Source organism: Bombina bombina, chromosome 2, assembly GCF_027579735.1.
Source record: "Bombina bombina isolate aBomBom1 chromosome 2, aBomBom1.pri, whole genome shotgun sequence".
Lineage (NCBI taxonomy): Eukaryota > Metazoa > Chordata > Amphibia > Anura > Bombinatoridae > Bombina > Bombina bombina.
The window spans coordinates 146,935,845-146,954,858 of record NC_069500.1 but is presented as its reverse complement, the minus strand read 5'-3'; the positions used below and the strand labels follow the sequence as shown (position 1 = coordinate 146,954,858).

General features: G+C 44.0%; 1 protein-coding gene across 1 annotated transcript in view; it reads right to left on the bottom strand.

The window, feature by feature from the left end:
* Window positions 1–19,014, bottom strand: part of DDX4 (DEAD-box helicase 4) — a 110,606-nt gene that overhangs the window by 34,709 nt on the left and 56,883 nt on the right. Inside the window, exon 4 of the mRNA XM_053699690.1 lies at window positions 2,788–2,887. Coding sequence (XP_053555665.1) covers window positions 2,788–2,887 — 100 coding nt within the window. The remainder of the gene's footprint in view (window positions 1–2,787; window positions 2,888–19,014) is intronic.

Below are 19,014 nucleotides of genomic sequence, written 5' to 3'. Positions count from 1 at the left end.
ATTAATGTCCATGAAGCTAGGAAGGGTAGATTAACTACATTTCTATCTCAGGCAGCCTCCATCAAAGGCAGTAGCACTTGACTAGACAAGGAACACATGAACACAGGCATTTCTATTACTGTAACATAGCCATCCAAATCAATAATTGGTTAAAAAACATTACGTGCTTTTATGAACAGGCAAACAAACTTTATGGAGGGTCCTCTTGTGAGTTGAAGGTAAAGCTAAGGAACTTTAGGGACAGTCTGACTTAAGCAAACAGCAACTTGCCCTTTCAAGCGGTATAGTTAAAACTGATTGTGTTAGTAGTATGCAGATTCCAGCTACAGGGCTCTTGCATAGGATCACTTAGTTGCCGGAACCTAGATAAAAAGGTGTATCACAAAAGAATATTATCTTGTAAATAAGCAAAGAGCACATAAACATAGGCAGTCTTATCGATGTAGAACTAGCATTCTGGGCTGTAAGCAGTTAAAGGAGTGCAGTCCCACGGCATCTTAGAATGACCTCAGGGAGGTTGTCAGGAGCCGGCTAACCGATACCCAGCTTGACATCAACTTGCCTTGCAATCCAGACATGTTCGCGGTCTGTAAAGTTCATGGACCCCATAGCTGCAGGTAAAGTTGGAAATAAGATCCGAATGCCTCCAAAATCTCGCCTGGGGTAATCAGCCATCTGTTTCTCAGAGAGGTGTTGGTAGACTAGTTGCAGCACGGGGTTCCTACATGAACCATGTACCCAAATCAACCCCTGGCCAGGTTGGGGGGTATGTGTGAACAGTGATTCCTTTATGTCGCCATGAGGTGCGTCTGTAAGGGAGACCTGCATCTTATTACCAGGACTCAACTCTTCATTGATTTCGTGTCCCTCACAGTCTGCTTCCCCATAGCGCCACGTGTAGTGCCCAGGCTGTAGGGTTAAAGATGGCGACTGTTGCGGATCTGCAACATCTTCCTCCTGTAGCTTATCCTCGCTGACGGTTAGGGTAGTCAGATCAGAAACGCTAGCTATAAGAGGCTTAAATGCCTCAGTCACAGCAGCCAAAAGAGCATTGTTGTGGCTGTCTAGCAAGTCTATTAGCTGAGTTAGAAAAAGCGCAGCCATGTTTTTCTGTGCTCAGGGTCACTTTAGAAGGCAGAGAGAAGGAGATGCAAAATTCACGATGTTGAGCACTGCAAAGTTCCCCCAGCAGCATTCAAAAGGTAACAGCCAAATTATGCCTCCACGATATAGGAAGAAGTAGGGAGAATATGCTGGATAACCTTGTAAAATTATTGTATAAAGCAGGAGCTCATGATATATGCGACCAGCTCCCCTGGCAGTTGGCTCCACCCCCCAGTTAACTATTTAATAGCTATTGTATCTAGTTAAAATAAATACAAAGTTGCTTGTAAAATAGCTGCAATGTAACTATTAGTTATATTGTAGCTATATTAGGGTTTATTTTATAGGTAAGTATTTAGTTTTAAATAGGAATAATTTAGTTAATGATAGTAAATTTATTTAGTTTTATTTAAATTTAACTTAGGGGGGTGTTAGGGTTAGACTTAGGTTTAGGGGTTAATAACTTTATTATAGTAGCAGCGACGTTGGGGGCGGGAGATTAGGGGTTAATAATGGTAGGTAGGTGGCGACGGACGGGGCAGATTAGGGGTTAATCAAATTTATTATGTGTTTGCGAGGCGGGAGTGCAGCAGTTTAGGGGTTAATACATTTATTATAGTGGCGGCGATGTCCGGTCGGCAGATTAGGGGTTAATAAGTGTAGGTAGGTGGCGGCGACGTGGGGGGGGGGGGGGGCAGATTAGGGGGTAATAAATATAATATAGGTGTCGGCGATGTTAGGGGCAGCAGATTAGGGGTGCATAGGGATAATGTAGGTGGCGGCGATGTCCAGTCGGAATATTAGGGGTTAAAAAAAATTATTATAGGGTTTGCGGTGGGGGGGGGGGGCTCTGTTTAGGGGTTCATAGGTAGTTTATGGGTGTTAGTGTACTTTATAGCACTTTAGTTAAGAGTTTTATGTTACGGCGTTAGCCCATAAAACTCTTAACTACTGACTTTTTTTTGCGGTTGGAGTCTTGGTGGTAGAGGGTGTACCGCTCACTTCTTCTAAGACTTGTAATACCAGCGTTAGGCAAATCCCATAGAAAAGATAGGATACGCAATTGACGTAAGGGGATTTGCGGTAGCCTCGAGTCGCAGAAAAAAAGTGAGCGGTACACCTGTACCTGCCATACTCTTAATACCAGCGGGCGTTAAAAAGCAGCGTTAGGACCCCTTAACGCTGCTTTTTAACGCAGAACTCGTAATCTAGGTGTATATGTTTTAAATCACAATAATAATTCATGAAGCACTGGAGATATTTGGGCATATGCAGTAGATCATTTGATGGCGAAATACTTTTATAATAACTGCCACACAGTGTATTTGCTACAGAGCCAAAAGACAGTAATCTAAATTTGAAAAAAATAACATAAGTAATGGAGAAGTGGTTTGGAATCATTGGAATGTCAACATAATTTAGGATATTGTGAAGGAATTGACCCATGTATTGAGTTTAATTAGCATCTTGCAACTGAAAAAAGCAAATAGTGCACATTTATACACAGCTGTAACTTCTGTATTTATACTGGCTAGGTTGACAGGGGTGATAACCCAGATCTTGGAGGAAAGGTAAAAAGTTGCCTCCTGCAAGTTGGGTTTATTTAGAAAAGGATATTAAATTATGCAAAAAACAAGGTGCACTCTTATAAATGGGAAAACAAAATCAAAATCCATCACTTACCCATGAATGCTGGTTGAAGGAAGCTGTTCCTGACAAAGAATAAGAGCAATATAATCTGCTTTCTTTTTTGTCTTTACAAACACCAAAGTGCGTTCATTACCTTAAAAAAAAAAAAATAAAACTATGGTTCTCTCTTTAAGGACACAGTAAATGTAAAGATTTAAAAACAAAACAAAAAACATAATTTATGCTTACCTGATAAATTTATTTCTCTTGTAGTGTATCCAGTCCACGGATCATCCATTACTTGTGGGATATATTCCCTTCCCAACAGGAAGTTGCAAGAGGATCACCCACAGCAAAGCTGCTATATAGCTCCTCCCCTCACATGTCATATCCAGTCATTCGACCGAAACAAGACGAGAAAGGAGAAACCATAGGGTGCAGTGGTGACTGTAGTTTAATTAAAAATTTAGACCTGCCTTAAAAGGACAGGGCGGGCCGTGGACTGGATACACTACAAGAGAAATAAATTTATCAGTTAAGCATAAATTATGTTTTCTCTTGTTAAGTGTATCCAGTCCACGGATCATCCATTACTTGTGGGATACCAATACCAAAGCTTAAGTACACGGATGATGGGAGGGACAAGGCAGGAACCTAAACGGAAGGAACCACTGCCTGTAGAACCTTTCTCCCAAAAACAGCCTCCGAAGAAGCAAAAGTGTCAAATTTGTAAAATTTTGAAAAAGTGTGAAGCGAAGACCAAGTCGCAGCCTTGCAAATCTGCTCAACAGAGGCCTCATTTTTAAAGGCCCAGGTGGAAGCCACAGCTCTAGTAGAATGAGCTGTAATCCTTTCAGGGGGCTGCTGTCCAGCAGTCTCATAGGCTAAGCGTATTATGCTTCTAAGCCAAAAAGAGAGAGAAGTTGCCGAAGCCTTTTGACCTCTCCTCTGCCCAGAGTAAACGACAAACAGGGCAGATGTTTGACGAAAATCTTTAGTTGCCTGTAAGTAGAACTTCAAGGCACGGACTACGTCCAGATTATGTAAAAGACGTTCCTTCTTTGAAGAAGGATTAGGGCACAATGACGGGACAACAATCTCTTGATTGATATTCCTGTTAGAAACCACCTTAGGTAAAAACCCCGGTTTAGTACGCAGAACTACCTTGTCTGAATGGAAAATCAGATAAGGAGAATCACAATGTAAGGCAGATAACTCCGAGACTCTTCGAGCCGAGGAAATAGCCATCAAAAACAGAACTTTCCAAGATAAAAGTTTAATATCAATGGAATGAAGGGGTTCAAACGGAACTCCTTGAAGAACTTTAAGAACCAAGTTTAAGCTCCACGGAGGAGCAACAGCTTTAAACACAGGCTTAATTCTAACCAAAGCCTGACAAAATGCCTGGACGTCTGGAACTTCTGCCAGACGTTTGTGCAAAAGAATAGACAGAGCAGAGATCTGTCCTTTTAAAGAACTAGCTGATAAGCCTTTGTCCAAACCCTCTTGGAGAAAGGACAATATCCTAGGAATCCTAACCTTACTCCATGAGTAACTCTTGGATTCGCACCAATAAAAGGTATTTACGCCATATCTTATGGTAGATTTTCCTGGTAACAGGCTTTCGTGCCTGTATTAAGGTATCAATAACTGACTCGGAAAAGCCACGCTTTGATAGAATCAAGCGTTCAATCTCCATGCAGTCAGTCTCAGAGAAATTAGATTTGGATGATTGGAAGGACCTTGTATTAGAAGGTCTTGCCTCAGAGGTAGAGTCCATGGTGGACAGGATGACATGTCCACTAGGTCTGCATACCAGGTCCTGCGTGGCCAAGCAGGCGCTATCAGAATCACCGATGCTCTCTCCTTCTTGGCGATCAGTCGAGGGAGCAGAGGAAACGGTGGAAACACATAGGCCAGGTTGAAGAACCAAGGAGCTGCTAGAGCATCTATCAGCGTCGCTCCCGGGTCCCTGGACCTGGATCCGTAACGAGGAAGCTTGGCGTTCTGGCGAGACGCCATGAGATTCAGCTCTGGTTTGTCCCAACGATGGACCAGTTGAGCGAACACCTCCGGATAGAGTTCCCACTCCCCCGGATGAAAAGTCTGACGACTTAGAAAATCCGCCTCCCAGTTCTCCACGCCTGGGATGTGGATCGCTGACAAGTGGCAAGAGTGAGACTCTGCCCAGCGAATTATCTTTGAGACTTCTAACATCGCTAGGGAACTCCTGGTTCCCCCTTGATGGTTGATGTAAGCCACAGTCGTGATATTGTCCGACTGAAATCTGATGAACCTCAGTGTTGCTAACTGAGGCCAAGCTAGAAGAGCATTGAATATTGCTCTTAACTCCAGAATATTTATTGGGAGGAGTTTCTCCTCCTGAGTCCACGATCCCTGAGCCTTCAGGGAATTCCAGACTGCGCCCCAGCCTAGAAGGCTGGCATCTGTTGTTACAATCGTCCAATCTGGCCTGCGAAAGGTCATACCCTTGGACAGATGGACCCGAGATAGCCACCAGAGAAGAGAATCTCTGGTCTCTTGATCCAGATTTAGTAGAGGGGACAAATCTGAGTAATCCCCATTCCACTGACCTAGCATGCACAATTGCAGCGGTCTGAGATGCAGGCGCGCAAATGGCACTATGTCCATTGCCGCTACCATTAAGCCGATTACTTCCATGCACTGAGCCACTGACGGGCGTGGAATGGAATGAAGAACACGGCAAGCATTTAAAAGTTTTGATAACCTGGCCTCCGTCAGGTAAATTTTCATTTCTACAGAATCTATCAGAGTCCCTAGGAAAGAGACTCTTGTGAGTGGTGATAGAGAACTCTTTTCCACGTTCACTTTCCACCCATGCGACCTCAGAAATGCCAGAACTATCTCTGTATGAGACTTGGCAATTTGAAAGCTTGACGCCTGTATCAGGATGTCGTCTAGATACGGAGCCACCGCTATGCCTCGCGGTCTTAGAACCGCCAGAAGTGAGCCCAGAACCTTTGTAAAGATTCTCGGGGCCGTAGCCAACCCGAAGGGGAGGGCTACAAATTGGTAATGCCTGTCTAGAAAGGCAAATCTTAGGAACCGATGATGATCTTTGTGAATCGGTATATGAAGGTAGGCATCCTTTAAGTCCACTGTGGTCATGTACTGACCCTCTTGGATCATGGGTAGGATGGTTCGAATAGTTTCCATTTTGAATGATGGAACTCTTAGGAATTTGTTTAATATCTTTAGGTCCAAAATTGGTCTGAAGGTACCCTCTTTCTTGGGAACCACGAACAGATTTGAATAAAATCCCTGTCCTTGTTCCGTCCGCGGAACTGGATGGATCACCCCCATTACTAGGAGGTCCTGTACACAGCGTAGGAATGCCTCTTTCTTTATCTGGTTTTCTGATAACCTTGAAAGATGAAATCTCCCTTGAGGAGGGGAAGCCTTGAAGTCCAGAAGATATCCCTGAGATATGATCTCCAACGCCCAGGGATCCTGGACATCTCTTGCCCACGCCTGGGCGAAGAGAGAAAGTTTGCCCCCCACTAGATCCGTTTCCGGATAGGGGGCCGTTCCTTCATGCTGTCTTGGGGGCAGTAGCAGGTTTTCTGGCCTGCTTGCCCTTGTTCCAGGACTGGTTAGGTTTCCAGGCCTGTCTGAAATGAGCAACGGTTCCTCCCTGTTTTGGAGCGGAGGAAGTTGATGCTGCTTCTGCCTTGAAATTTCGAAAGGCACGAAAATTAGACTGCTTGGCCTTTGGTTTGGCCCTGTCCTGAGGAAGGGTATGCCCCTTACCTCCAGTAATGTCAGCAATAATTTCCTTCAAGCCGGGCCCGAATAAGGTCTGCCCCTTGAAAGGGATATTAAGTAATTTAGATTTAGAAGTCACGTCAGCTGACCAGGATTTAAGCCATAGCGCCCTCCGCGCCTGGATGGCGAATCCGGAGTTCTTAGCCGTTAGTTTAGTCAAATGTACAATGGCATCAGAAACAAATGAGTTAGCTAGCTTAAGTGATTTAAGCTTGTCTATAATTTCATCCAATGGAGCTGTGTGAATGGCCTCTTCCAGAGACTCAAACCAAAATGCCGCAGCAGCAGTGACAGGCGCAATGCATGCAAGGGGCTGCAGGATAAAACCTTATTGAACAAACATTTTCTTAAGGTAACCTTCTAATTTTTTATCCATTGGATCCGAAAAAGCACAACTATCCTCAACCGGGATAGTGGTACGCTTTGCTAAAGTAGAAACTGCTCCCTCCACCTTAGGGACCGTCTGCAATAAGTCCCGTGTAGTGGCGTCTATTGGAAAAAAAATTCTAAATATAGGAGGCGGGGAAAAGGGCACACCGGGTCTATCCCACTCCTTGCTAATAATTTCTGTAAGCCTTTTAGGTATAGGGAAAACATCAGTACACCGGTACCGCATAGTATCTATCCAGCCTACACAATTTCTCTGGAATTGCAACTGTGTTACAGTCGTTCAGAGCAGCTAAAACCTCCCCAAGCAATACACGGAGGTTCTCAAGCTTAAATTTAAAATTAGAGATCTCTGAATCAGGTTTCCCCGGATCAGATCCGTTACCCACAGAATGAAGCTCTCCGTCCTCATGTTCTGCAAACTGTGACGCAGTATCAGACATGGCTCGTACAGCACCAGCGCGCTCTGCATCTCTCCTAATCCCAGAGCTATCGCGCTTGCCTCTCAATTCTGGCAATCTAGATAATACTTCTGACAGGGTATTATTCATGATTGTAGCCATGTCCTGTAAAGTAATTGCTATGGGCGTCTCTGATGCACTTGGCGCCATAATAGCATGCGCCCCCAGAGCGGGAGGCGAAGGTACCGACACGTGAGGAGAGTTAGTACACATATTCCTATGGGGCTCCACACTGGCTTTCAAACATAATGAACAAGTAGATTCATCTATGTCAGACATGTTTAAACAGACTAGCAATAAGACTGGTAAGCTTGAAAAACACTTCACAATAAGTTTACAAGCAATATAAACAACGCTACTGCGCCTTTAAGAAGCACAAAAACTGTCTCAAGGTGAAATAACAATGAACCAAAGCAGTTATACCAACCAAATTTTCACAGTAAATGCAGTAAGTCAGCAGAGCATTGCACCCACTTGCAAATGGATGATTAACCCCTTAATACCCAAAACGGATAAACATTAGAGAAAAAACGTTTTTTAAAACAGTCAAACACACTGTCACAGCTCTGCTGTGACTGATTACCTCCCTCAATACGACTTTTGAAGCCTTTTGAGCCCTCTAGAGAAGTCCTGGATCATGCAGGAAGAAGCAGGAAGTCTGAGTCTGAATTTTTACTGTGCAAAAAAAAGCGCTAAAATAGGCCCCTCCCACTCATATTACAACAGTGGGAAGCCTCAGTTAACTGTTTCTATGCAGAAATTAAGCCAGCCATGTGGAAAAATTATGCCCCAATAAGTTTTATCACCAAATGTACGTTAAAAAACGATTAAACATGCCAGCAAACGTTTTAAAACACATTCTTTGAAGAGTATATATATATCTCTATTAATAAGCCTGATACCAGTCGCTTTCACTGCATTTAAGGCTTTACTTACATCTTTATTAATAAGCCTGATACCAGTCGCTTTCACTGCATTTAAGGCTTTACTTACATCTTTATTAATAAGCCCGATACCAGTCGCTTTCACTGCATTTAAGGCTTTACTTACATTACGTCGGTATCAGCAGCATTTTCTTAGTCAATTCAATTCCTTAGAAAAATATTTTACTGCACATACCTTAGTTGCAGGAAAACTGCACGCCATTCCCTTTCTGAAGTTACCTTACTCCTCTGAATGTGCGAGAACAGCAAGTGGATCTTAGTTACTTCTGCTAAGATCATAGAAAACGCAGGCAGATTCTTCTTCCAAATACTGCCTGAGAAAAAACAGCACACTCCGGTGCCATTTAAAAATAACAAACTTTTGATTGAAGAAATAAACTAAGTATAAAACACCACTCCTCTCACGACCTATCTATGTTGAGGGTTGCAAGAGAATGACTGGATATGACATGTGAGGGGAGGAGCTATATAGCAGCTTTGCTGTGGGTGATCCTCTTGCAACTTCCTGTTGGGAAGGGAATATATCCCACAAGTAATGGATGATCCGTGGACTGGATACACTTAACAAGAGAAAAATAAATAAACCAAACTAACAAAAAAACAACAAAAAATGTATATTTTACATGACAAATTAATTTCTCATGGTGAAGAGAGTCCACAAGTTTAATTATAGGATATAAATTCCTAACAGGAGAAGGCAAAGTTTCCCGAACCTCAAAAGACTATAAAACCCCTCCCCCACACCTCAGTTAAACAAATAGCCAAGTGGTAAGGTGTTAAGGAGTAAAAGCTAAAAAACAAATTATGCTTAGCTGATAATTTCAATTCCATATGTATGGGAAGAGTCCACAGCTGCATTCCTTACTTGTGGGAAACACTGAACCTGGCCACCAGGAGGAGGCAGACACCCCAAAGGATTGAATACCTCCCCCACTTCCTCATAACCCCAGTCATTCTGCCGAGGGAACAAGGAACAGTAGGAGAAATATCAGGGTGAAAAAGGTGCCAGAAGAAAAAAAAAATCAAATTTAGGGCGGCCCATCGGAGAACACGGGTGGGAGCTGTGGACTCTTCCCATACAGATGGAAATATGGGAGTCCACAGCTGCATTCCTTACTTGTGGGAGACATATACTCAAGCTCTAGAGTACACAAAAACATAATTTATGCAAGAACTTACCTGATAAATTCATTTATTTCATATTGGCAAGAGTCCATGAGCTAGTGACGTATGGGATATACAATCCTACCAGGAGGGGCAAATCTCCCAAACCTCAAAATGCTTATAAATACACCCCTCACCACACCCACAATTCAGTTAAACGAATAGCCAAGTAGTAGGGTGATAAAAAAAAGTAAATTTATGCTTACCTGATAAATTAATTTCTTCTATGGTACGACGAGTCAACGGATTCATCCTTTACTTGTGGGATATTATCCTCCTGCTAACAGGAAGTGGCAAAGAGCACCACAGCAGAGCTGTCTATATAGCTCCTCCCTTAGCTCCATCCCCCAGTCATTCGACCGAAGGTACAGGAAGAAAAAGGAGAAACTACAAGGCGCAGAGGTGACAAGTTTAAAATAAAAAAAATATAATCTGTCTTAAAATGACTGGGCGGCCCGTGGACTCGTCGTACCATAGAAGAAATTAATTTATCAGGTAAGCATAACATTACTTTTCTTCTATAAGGTACGACGAGTCCACGGATTCATCCTTTACTTGTGGGATACAATACCAAAGCTACAGGACACGGATGAACGGGAGGGACAAGACAGATGGTTAAACAGAAGGCACCACTGCTTTAAGAACTTTTCTCCCAAAAATAGCCTCCGAAGAAGCAAAAGTATCAAATTTGTAAAATTTGTAAAAGGTATGAAGCGAAGACCAAGTCGCAGCCTTACAAATCTGTTCAACAGAAGCATAATTTTTAAAAGCCCAAGTGGAAGCCACCGCTCTAGTAGAGTGAGCTGTAATCCTTTCAGGAGGTTGCTGTCCAGCAGTCACGTATGCCAAACGGATTATGCTTTTCAGCCAAAAAGAAAGAGAGGTAGCCGAAGCTTTTTGACCTCTACGTTTTCCAGAATAGACAACAAACAAAGAAGGTGTTTGACGGAAATCTTTGGTTGCTTGCAAGTAAAACTTCAAAGCACGAACCACGTCCAAGTTGTGCAACAGACGCTCCTTCTTAGAGGAAGGATTAGGACACAGAGAAGGAACAACAATTTCCTGATTGATATTCCTATTAGTAACAACCTTAGGAAGGAATCCAGGTTTGGTACGCAAAACCACCTTATCAGCATGGAAAACAAGAATAAGGCGAGTCGCATTGCAATGCAGATAGTTCAGAAACTCTTCGAGCCGAAGAGATTCTTGCTTGAAGAAATTAAAAACTATTATGTTATCACCTCTTTTACTTTACCCTTCCTAGTACTTAGAGTAGGCAAAGAGAATGACTAGGGGGTGGAGCTAAGGGAGGAGCTATATAGACAGCTCTTCTGTGGTGCTCTTTGCCACTTCCTGTTAGCAGGAGGATAATATCCCACAAGTAAAGAATGAATCCGTGGACTTGTCGTACCTTATAGAAGAAAAGAGTAAAAAGGAATTTGAAATATAATTGTGCTTTATACAAAAAAACATAACCACCATAAAAAGGGTGAGTCTCATGGACTCTTGCCAATATGAAAGAAATGAATTCATCAGGTAAGTTCTTACAAAAAACAAAATTTATGCTTACCTGATAAATTTCTCTCTCTTGTGGTGTATCCAGTCCACGGGTTCATCCATTACTTGTGGGATATTCTCCTTCCCAACAGGAAGTTGCAAGAGGACACCCACAGCAGAGCTGTCTATATAGCTCCTCCCCTAACTGCCACCCCCAGTCATTCGACCGAAGACAAGCAAGAAAAAAGGAAAAACTATAGGGTGCAGTGGTGACTGTAGTTTAAAAATAAAAAACAACTGCCTTAAAGTGACAGGGCGGGCCGTGGACTGGATACACCACAAGAGAAAGAAATTTATCAGGTAAGCATAAATTTTGTTTTCTCTTGTAAGGTGTATCCAGTCCACGGGTTCATCCATTACTTGTGGGATACCAATACCAAAGCTATAGGACACGGATGAAGGGAGGGAAAAGGCAGACGCTTTAACGGAAGGCACCACTGCCTGTAAGACCTTTCTCCCAAAAATAGCCTCCGAAAAAGTAAATTTGTAAAATTTGGAAAAAGTATGAAGCGAAGACCAAGTCGCCGCCTTACAAATCTGTTCAACAGAGGCCTCATTTTTAAAAGCCCATGTGGAAGCTACTGCTCAAGTGGAATGAGCTGTAATTCTTTCAGGAGGCTGCTGGCCAGCAGTCTCATAAGCTAAACGGATTATGCTTCTCAGCCAAAAAGAAAGAGAAGATGCCGAAGCCGTTTGGCCTCTCCTCTGTCCAGAGTAGACGGCAAACAATGCAGATGTTTGACAAAATTCCTTAGTAGCTTGCAAATAAAACTTTAAAGCACGAACCACGTCAAGATTGTGTAATAGACGTTCCTTCTTTGAAGAAGGATTAGGACACAGTGAAGGAACAACAATTTCCAACAACAATTAAGATACTACCTTAGGAAGAAACCCAGGTTTGGTATGTAAAACTACCTTATCTGCATGGAAGATCAGATAAGGGGAATCGCACTGCAAGGCAGATAACTCAGAAACTCTTCGAGCCGATGAGATAGCTACTAAAAACAGAACTTTCCAAGATAACAGCTTGATATCTATGGAATGCAAGGGTTCAAACGGAACCCCTTGAAGAACCTTAAGAACTAAATTTAAACTCCATGGCGGAGCAACAGGTTTAAACACAGGCCTGATTCTAACCAAAGCCTGACAAAACGCCTGAACGTCTGGAACATCAGCCAGACGCTTGTGTAAAAGAATAGACAGAGCAGAAATCTGTCCCTTTAAGGAGCTAGCCGATAATCCCTTTTCCAATCCATCTTGGAGAAAAGATAGTATCCTAGTGTGACAGACCCTTCTGTCAGTACTGAAGGAGTTAACTGTGGTCAGCTTTAAGAAGCTAATTTCTAACGACAAGGTTACTAGCCTCAGCTATTGTGTACTGTCATTAAAGTTAGTGATAAACATTCCATTCTTCAATCACCTCCAGAGAGCAGACGCCTAGGTGATAAGAAAAGCCAAGTGTGTGTCTTGTGTTTAAGTTGTTATCAGCTTGAGCAAGGTATTCTATTGTATCATGTCAAAGGGCGTGTTCCCTCCATCTAATGTACAACATTCTTTCAACCCCCCATCTGGGGTCTGACCTGCATAAATACTGGGCATATGGCCCTTAATAAAGTTCACTTTGTTTTACCTTGAATGTGGAGCCTGGTCTCATATTTGAGGGGAAATACTGGCTGGGTTGTGAGTTGCTGATCCCATATGCAGGACATTTTTCATCTGGTGTTAACCCTTGGTATCCTGTTGGTACCGTAACAATTGGTGGCAAGCGACGGGACGAGCCTTATCGCCCAGAAGAGCAACTACACATCCAGACTTAATGGGAATACCGTATGAAAGGCTAAAAAGAGCTACCCTTAAAGACCTGCTAGAACAACGGGGCCAACAAACCAGTAACCTCAGGAAGAGGGAGATTATTACAAGACTGACCGAGATGGACGGAGGACCAGGGCCCGAAGGGACCAATGAGCCCAGCATATCAGATAGGACCCCCGAAGAAGCAAGCTTTGACTGGGCGGTCAAAATAAGACTGGCACATTATGGCCCCAACCCATCCGCGGAAATTATCGACCGGGTTATAGCCGCTGTGGAGGCCAACCTACTTTGCCAAAGCGGCGCTGCAGTAGCCCAAGTCACGGTAACCCCAATGGAAAAGAGAAAAGTGCATTTTGCCGCTTTTAAAAACTTCCTAGAAACAGAAGGAGAGATTGATGGGTACCTTGCGGATTTTGAGAGGCAATGTGCACTACACCAGGTACCCGCAGAGGACTGGGTCACGATATTATCCGGAAAATTATCCGGCCGGGCCAGTGAGGCTTTTCGGGCCATTCCAGATGAGGAAGTCGGGGATTATAATACTGTAAAAGAGGCTCTGCTCTCCAGGTATGCGGTTACACCGGAGGCGATTCAGAGACACTGTTAAATTAGCTGGAGATTCCTACCTTGAGTGGGCATGTAAGGTGCACCGCACAGCAGCTCACTGGATAGCGGGGTGCCAATCCGTATCTGGGGAAGAGGTGCTGCAGCTATTCCTGTTGGAACATTGCTTCGACAAGTTACCCGCAGGAGTTCGAGAGTGGATTCGGGACCGTAAACCCTCCACCCTGCATGAAGCGGCTCGCTTGGCAGATGAGTATACGGATGCCCGCAAACTGGACACTGCTACCACTAAGCCCCCTGCTAGAGTGGAGTACAGACCCCCAGTCACCCCAGCAGCTGCCAGTTACCGAACCCCGGCGCACCGCTATACCACACGGCCTCCGGCCACGAACTACCCTCAGAGAGCCCGGTTCAATTCGCGGGGCTACTCACAACCTATTCGGTGCTTTGGATGTAAGCAACTAGGGCACAAAAGACCAGAGTGTCCCCTAAACGCAGCGAACCAAGCACAGTCCTGGAGAAGACCCGCCGGCGGAATCCCACGTAATCCTCAGCCTGCGGCCCGCTACGTAGAGGCGCCAGAATGCTGGGGCAGCCTACATGAAGCAGACCCTGTGCAAGCTGCCCACCGGAATAACCGGCAACTGGTTAAAGTGAATGGGAAGGAGGTCAGTGGTCTACGGGATACTGGTGCTACCATGACCTTGCTTCAAAAGAACTTGGTGTCTGAGAAACAGCACACTGGAGACACTGTGGCTGTGAGGGTAGCAGGGGGCGCTGTGTTCCGCTTACCTGTTGCCAGGGTACATTTGGATTGGGGAGTGGGCGCTAGACCTGTGAATGTGGGGGTCAAGAAGGACTTACCTGCTGATGTTCTCCTTGGAAATAACTTGGCCCCCCTTGTTTCTGCCTATGCTCCCATGGGTCCCGCTGATGTTAACCCTGTGACTACCCGTGCCCAGATCCGTGCAGCAGAGACTGACCCACCTGCTGCTAAGCCCCAGGACGCTGAGCTCAGTAAATCTCTATCCGCTATTGATACGTGGAAGTCCCGTTACAATGCGCTGATTAAGGAGAAGAGCCACGTAGAGGATGAAATGGTCACGTTAAATAATCATGTAACAGTGCTAGCGGGAGAGAAGAGGAGTGCAGAGGAAAAAGCACGTTTAGAACAGGAATCTCGGCTAGACCAGGTGCACCGACAGACTGCAGAAAACACCAGCTTGAGAGTGGAACATGAAACATTAAAGACAAACTTAGTGACACTGGAGGAAAAACTGACGCTGGCTCATAGTGAGGTGCAGCAACTCAAGGGCACCCTATGTCAGTATGAAGGGATTGTGGATACCTATAAAGAGCAGGTACAAAAAACTCGTAAAGAAGCTGATGAGATTTTGAAGGACTGTTTAGCCCTAGTATGGGCACTGAAGAAGTTGAACCCTTATTTTTACAGGCAGGAATTCTCTCATATAACGGGAATACAGATGGATTGTCCCGGCAAACTGACATGCCTACCACCTCCTAGTCCGGTCATCCCCAGGTTGACCCGCCAAAGGGTCAAGCCGGGTCTGCCGGAGTGCTCCACAAGGGGGGAGCTATGTGACAGACCCTTCTGTCAGTACTGAAGGAGTTAACTGTGGTCAGCTTTAAGAAGCTAATTTCTAACGACAAGGTTACTAGCCTCAGCTATTGTGTACTGTCATTAAAGTTAGTGATAAACATTCCATTCTTCAATCACCTCCAGAGAGCAGACGCCTAGGTGATAAGAAAAGCCAAGTGTGTGTCTTGTGTTTAAGTTGTCATCAGCTTGAGAAAGGTATTCTATTGTATCATGTCAAAGGGCGTGTTCCCTCCATCTAATGTACAACATTCTTTCAACCCCCCCATCTGGGGTCTGACCTGCATAAATACTGGGCATATGGCCCTTAATAAAGTTCACTTTGTTTTACCTTGAATGTGGAGCCTGGTCTCATATTTGAGGGGAAATACTGGCTGGGTTGTGAGTTGCTGATCCCATATGCAGGACATTGTTCATCTGGTGTTAACCCTTGGTATCCTGTTGGTACCGTAACACCTAGGAATCCTGACCTTACTCCACGAGTAACCCTTGGATTCACACCAATGAAGATATTTACACCATATCTTATGATAGATTTTCCTGGTGACAGGCTTTCGAGCCTGAATCAAGGTATCAATGACCGACTCGGAGAAACCACGCTTTGATAAAATCAAGTGTTCAATCTCCAAGCAGTCAGACGCAGAGAAACTAGATTTGGATGTTTGAATGGACCTTGGAGTAGAAGGTCCTGCCTCAGCGGCAGAGTCCATGGTGGGAAGGATGACATGTCCATCAGATCTGCGTACCAAGTCCTGCGTGGCCACGCAGGTGCTATCAAAATCACTGAAGCTCTCTCCTGCTTGATCTTGGCAATCAGACGAGGGAGGAGAGGAAACGGTGGAAACACATAAGTCCGGCTGAAGGACCAGGGCACTGCTAGAGCATCTATCAGCGTTGCCTGGGGATCCCTTGACCTGGACCCGTAACGAGGAAGCTTGGCATTCTGACGAGACGCCATCAGATCCAGTTCTAGTTTGCCCCATAGTTGAATCAGCTTGGCAAATACCTCCGGATGGAGCTCCCACTCCCCAGGATGAAAAGTCTACCAACTTAGAAAAGCCGCCTCCCAGTTCTCTACTCCTGGGATATGGATAGCTGAGAGATGGCACAAGTGAATCTCTGCCCATAGAATTATCTTGGAAACCTCCATCATGGTCAGGGGACTTGTTCCCCCCTGATGGTTGATATAGGCTACAGTCGTGATATTGTCCGACTGAAATCTGATGAACTTGGCCACAGCTAGTTGAGGCCAAGCCTGAAGAGCATTGAATATCGCTCTTAGTTCCAGAATGTTTATTGGAAGGAGGGCTTCCTCCTGAGTCCACGAACCCTGAGCCTTCAGGGAGTTCCAGACTGCACCCCAGCCCAGAAGGCTGGCATCTGTCGTCACTATAGTCCACTCTGGCCTGCGGAAACTCATTCCCCTGGACAGATGAACCCGAGATAACCACCAGAGAAGAGAATCCCTGGTCTCTTGATCCAGATCTAACAGAGGAGACAAATCTGTGTAGTCTCCATTCCACTAGTTGAGCATGCAAAGATGCAGTTATATGAGATGTAGGCGGGCAATTGGAACTATGTCCATTGCCGCTACCATTAAGCCGATCATTTCCATACATTGAGCCCCGGATGGCCGAGGAGTGGAATGCAGAACACGGCAAGAAGTTAGAAGCTTTGATATCCTGACCTGTCAGAAAAATTTTCATTTCTACTGAATCTATTAGAGTCCCTAGGAAGGAAACTCTTGTGAGAGGGGAGAGAGAACTCTTTTCTATGTTCACTTTCCACCCATGAGACCTCAGAAAGGCCAGAACAATGTCCGTATGGGACTTGGCGATTTGAAGAGTAGACGCCTGAATCAGAATGTTGTCTAGGTAAGGGGCTACCGCTATGCCCCGCGGCCTTAGAACCGCCAGAAGGGACCCTAGAACCTTCGTAAAGATTCTTGGTGCCGTGGCTAACCCGAAGGGAAGAGCCACAAACTGGTAATGCCTGTCTAGAAAGGCGAACCTGAGGAACTGATGATGATCTCTGTGAATCGGAATGTGGAGATAAGCATCCTTTAAGTTCACTGTAGTCATATATTGACCCTCCTGGATCATAGGAAGGATGGTTCGAATTGTCTCCATCTTGAAGGATGGGACCCTGAGAAATTTGTTCAGGATCTTGAGATCCAAGATAGGTCTGAAAGTTCCCTCTTTTTTGGGAACTATAAACAGGTTGGAATAGAAACCCAGCCCCTGTTCCTCTGTTGGAACTGGGTGTATCACTCCCATAACCAGTAGGTCTCTAACGCAACGTAAGAATGCCTCTCTTTGGATGCAGAGAAGGCCTTCGACAGAGTGGAATGGCCATTTATGTTCAAAGTTATGGCTAAATACGGATTTGGAAGTAAGTTCTGTACCTTTATTAGAAACATCTATTCAGATGCAAAGGCATCAATTATGATCAATAATGAGTTAACTCAATCTTTTACACTTTCTAGAGGCACGAGACAGGGGTGTCCTCTTTCACCCCTACTTTTCAATTTAGTTCTGGAGCCACTGGCAATCAAATTAAGGGAACTTCTTACAGGAATTAACATAGGCAAGGAAGTGCTAAGAATATCCCTATTTGCCGATGATTTACTTTTGTATGTCAGTAATCCAAAAGATACCATGGACATGGTCTTAGAACTTTTAAAGGATTATGGCAATGTCTCAGGGTATAAAACTAATTTGGCAAAATCAAAGGCAATTTGGTTGAAAAGGAGTAATAAACAGCAAACCTTTGAATTTATTGAATTTAATGCCTTGGAATATCTAGGCTTGAAACTCTCTGTTAACCCAGATGACTGGTATTGCGACAATATTCTTTCAGTCCTCCAAGAAACCATGATGAAATTAAGAAGTTGGGCAGCGCTACCGGTTTCAATCTCGGGTAAAGTTAATCTCTATAAAATGTTCATAGTCCCAAAAATTTTATACCCATGTAGAATGCTTCCCTTGCTTATAAAAAAAATGGACCTATGGCGCTTCAATCGGGCACTGAGATATTTTCTTTGGAGTGGGAGAAAACCTAGAATAAAATTGGAAATACTATACCAACCATATTTGGGAGGGGGGCTATCACTTCCAAACCTGGAATGGTACAATTTAGCAACATTAATAAGATTTCCAATTGAATGGCTCTTTCAATCATTTAAACTATCTAATAAGTACTTAGAAGAACACATATGTGCTCCCTATTCTATGGGCTTTATATTACATGCAACAAATAAGATTTTGGGCAATACAATTGCTAACCACCCCTTATTGAAGGATATCTTAAAAGCATGGAGGAATACCATGAAGTTGCTTGGACATCCCACAGCGGTCTCTAAATGGCTACCTATTCAAGGAAATTGGCACTTTCCACTAGGTAACTCAGCTAACCCTTTTAGTCTATGGTCACCTTCCAAAGCTCTCTCGATTGCAGAGTTCTATGATTTTAAGACTAGAAAATTTCATAAATTTACAGAATTTCAAAATAACTTTCCGGCAGCACAGAAGAAACATATGTTCTACTTTTTGCAAGCCACAGATTATATACGAAAGTTACTGTATCTGTTTCCTCAGACTTTCCAAGACCACCCATTAATGGATCATCTTAAAATGGAAAAGTGTTCCGTGACTTCTATATATAAAATTTTAAGATCGGCAGAGACGGAAAAATATATAGAACGGGCGAAGGCATATTGGGGAAAGGTAGTAAGCTTGATAGACCCTATAGATCAACTAGAGAACAGTTTAAAGACTGCGTTAGCTATCTCCCCTTCAACTTATCTAAGAGAAACGCAGTTTAAGATTATCAATAGAGACTACCTCACCCCACGGCGGGTAGCTAAGTGGAATTGTAATGTCAAAATTTTTTGTATTAAGTGCCATTTAAATGATCCAGATCTGGGTCAACTACTGTGGGAATGCCCGAAAGTAAACCAATTTTGGCA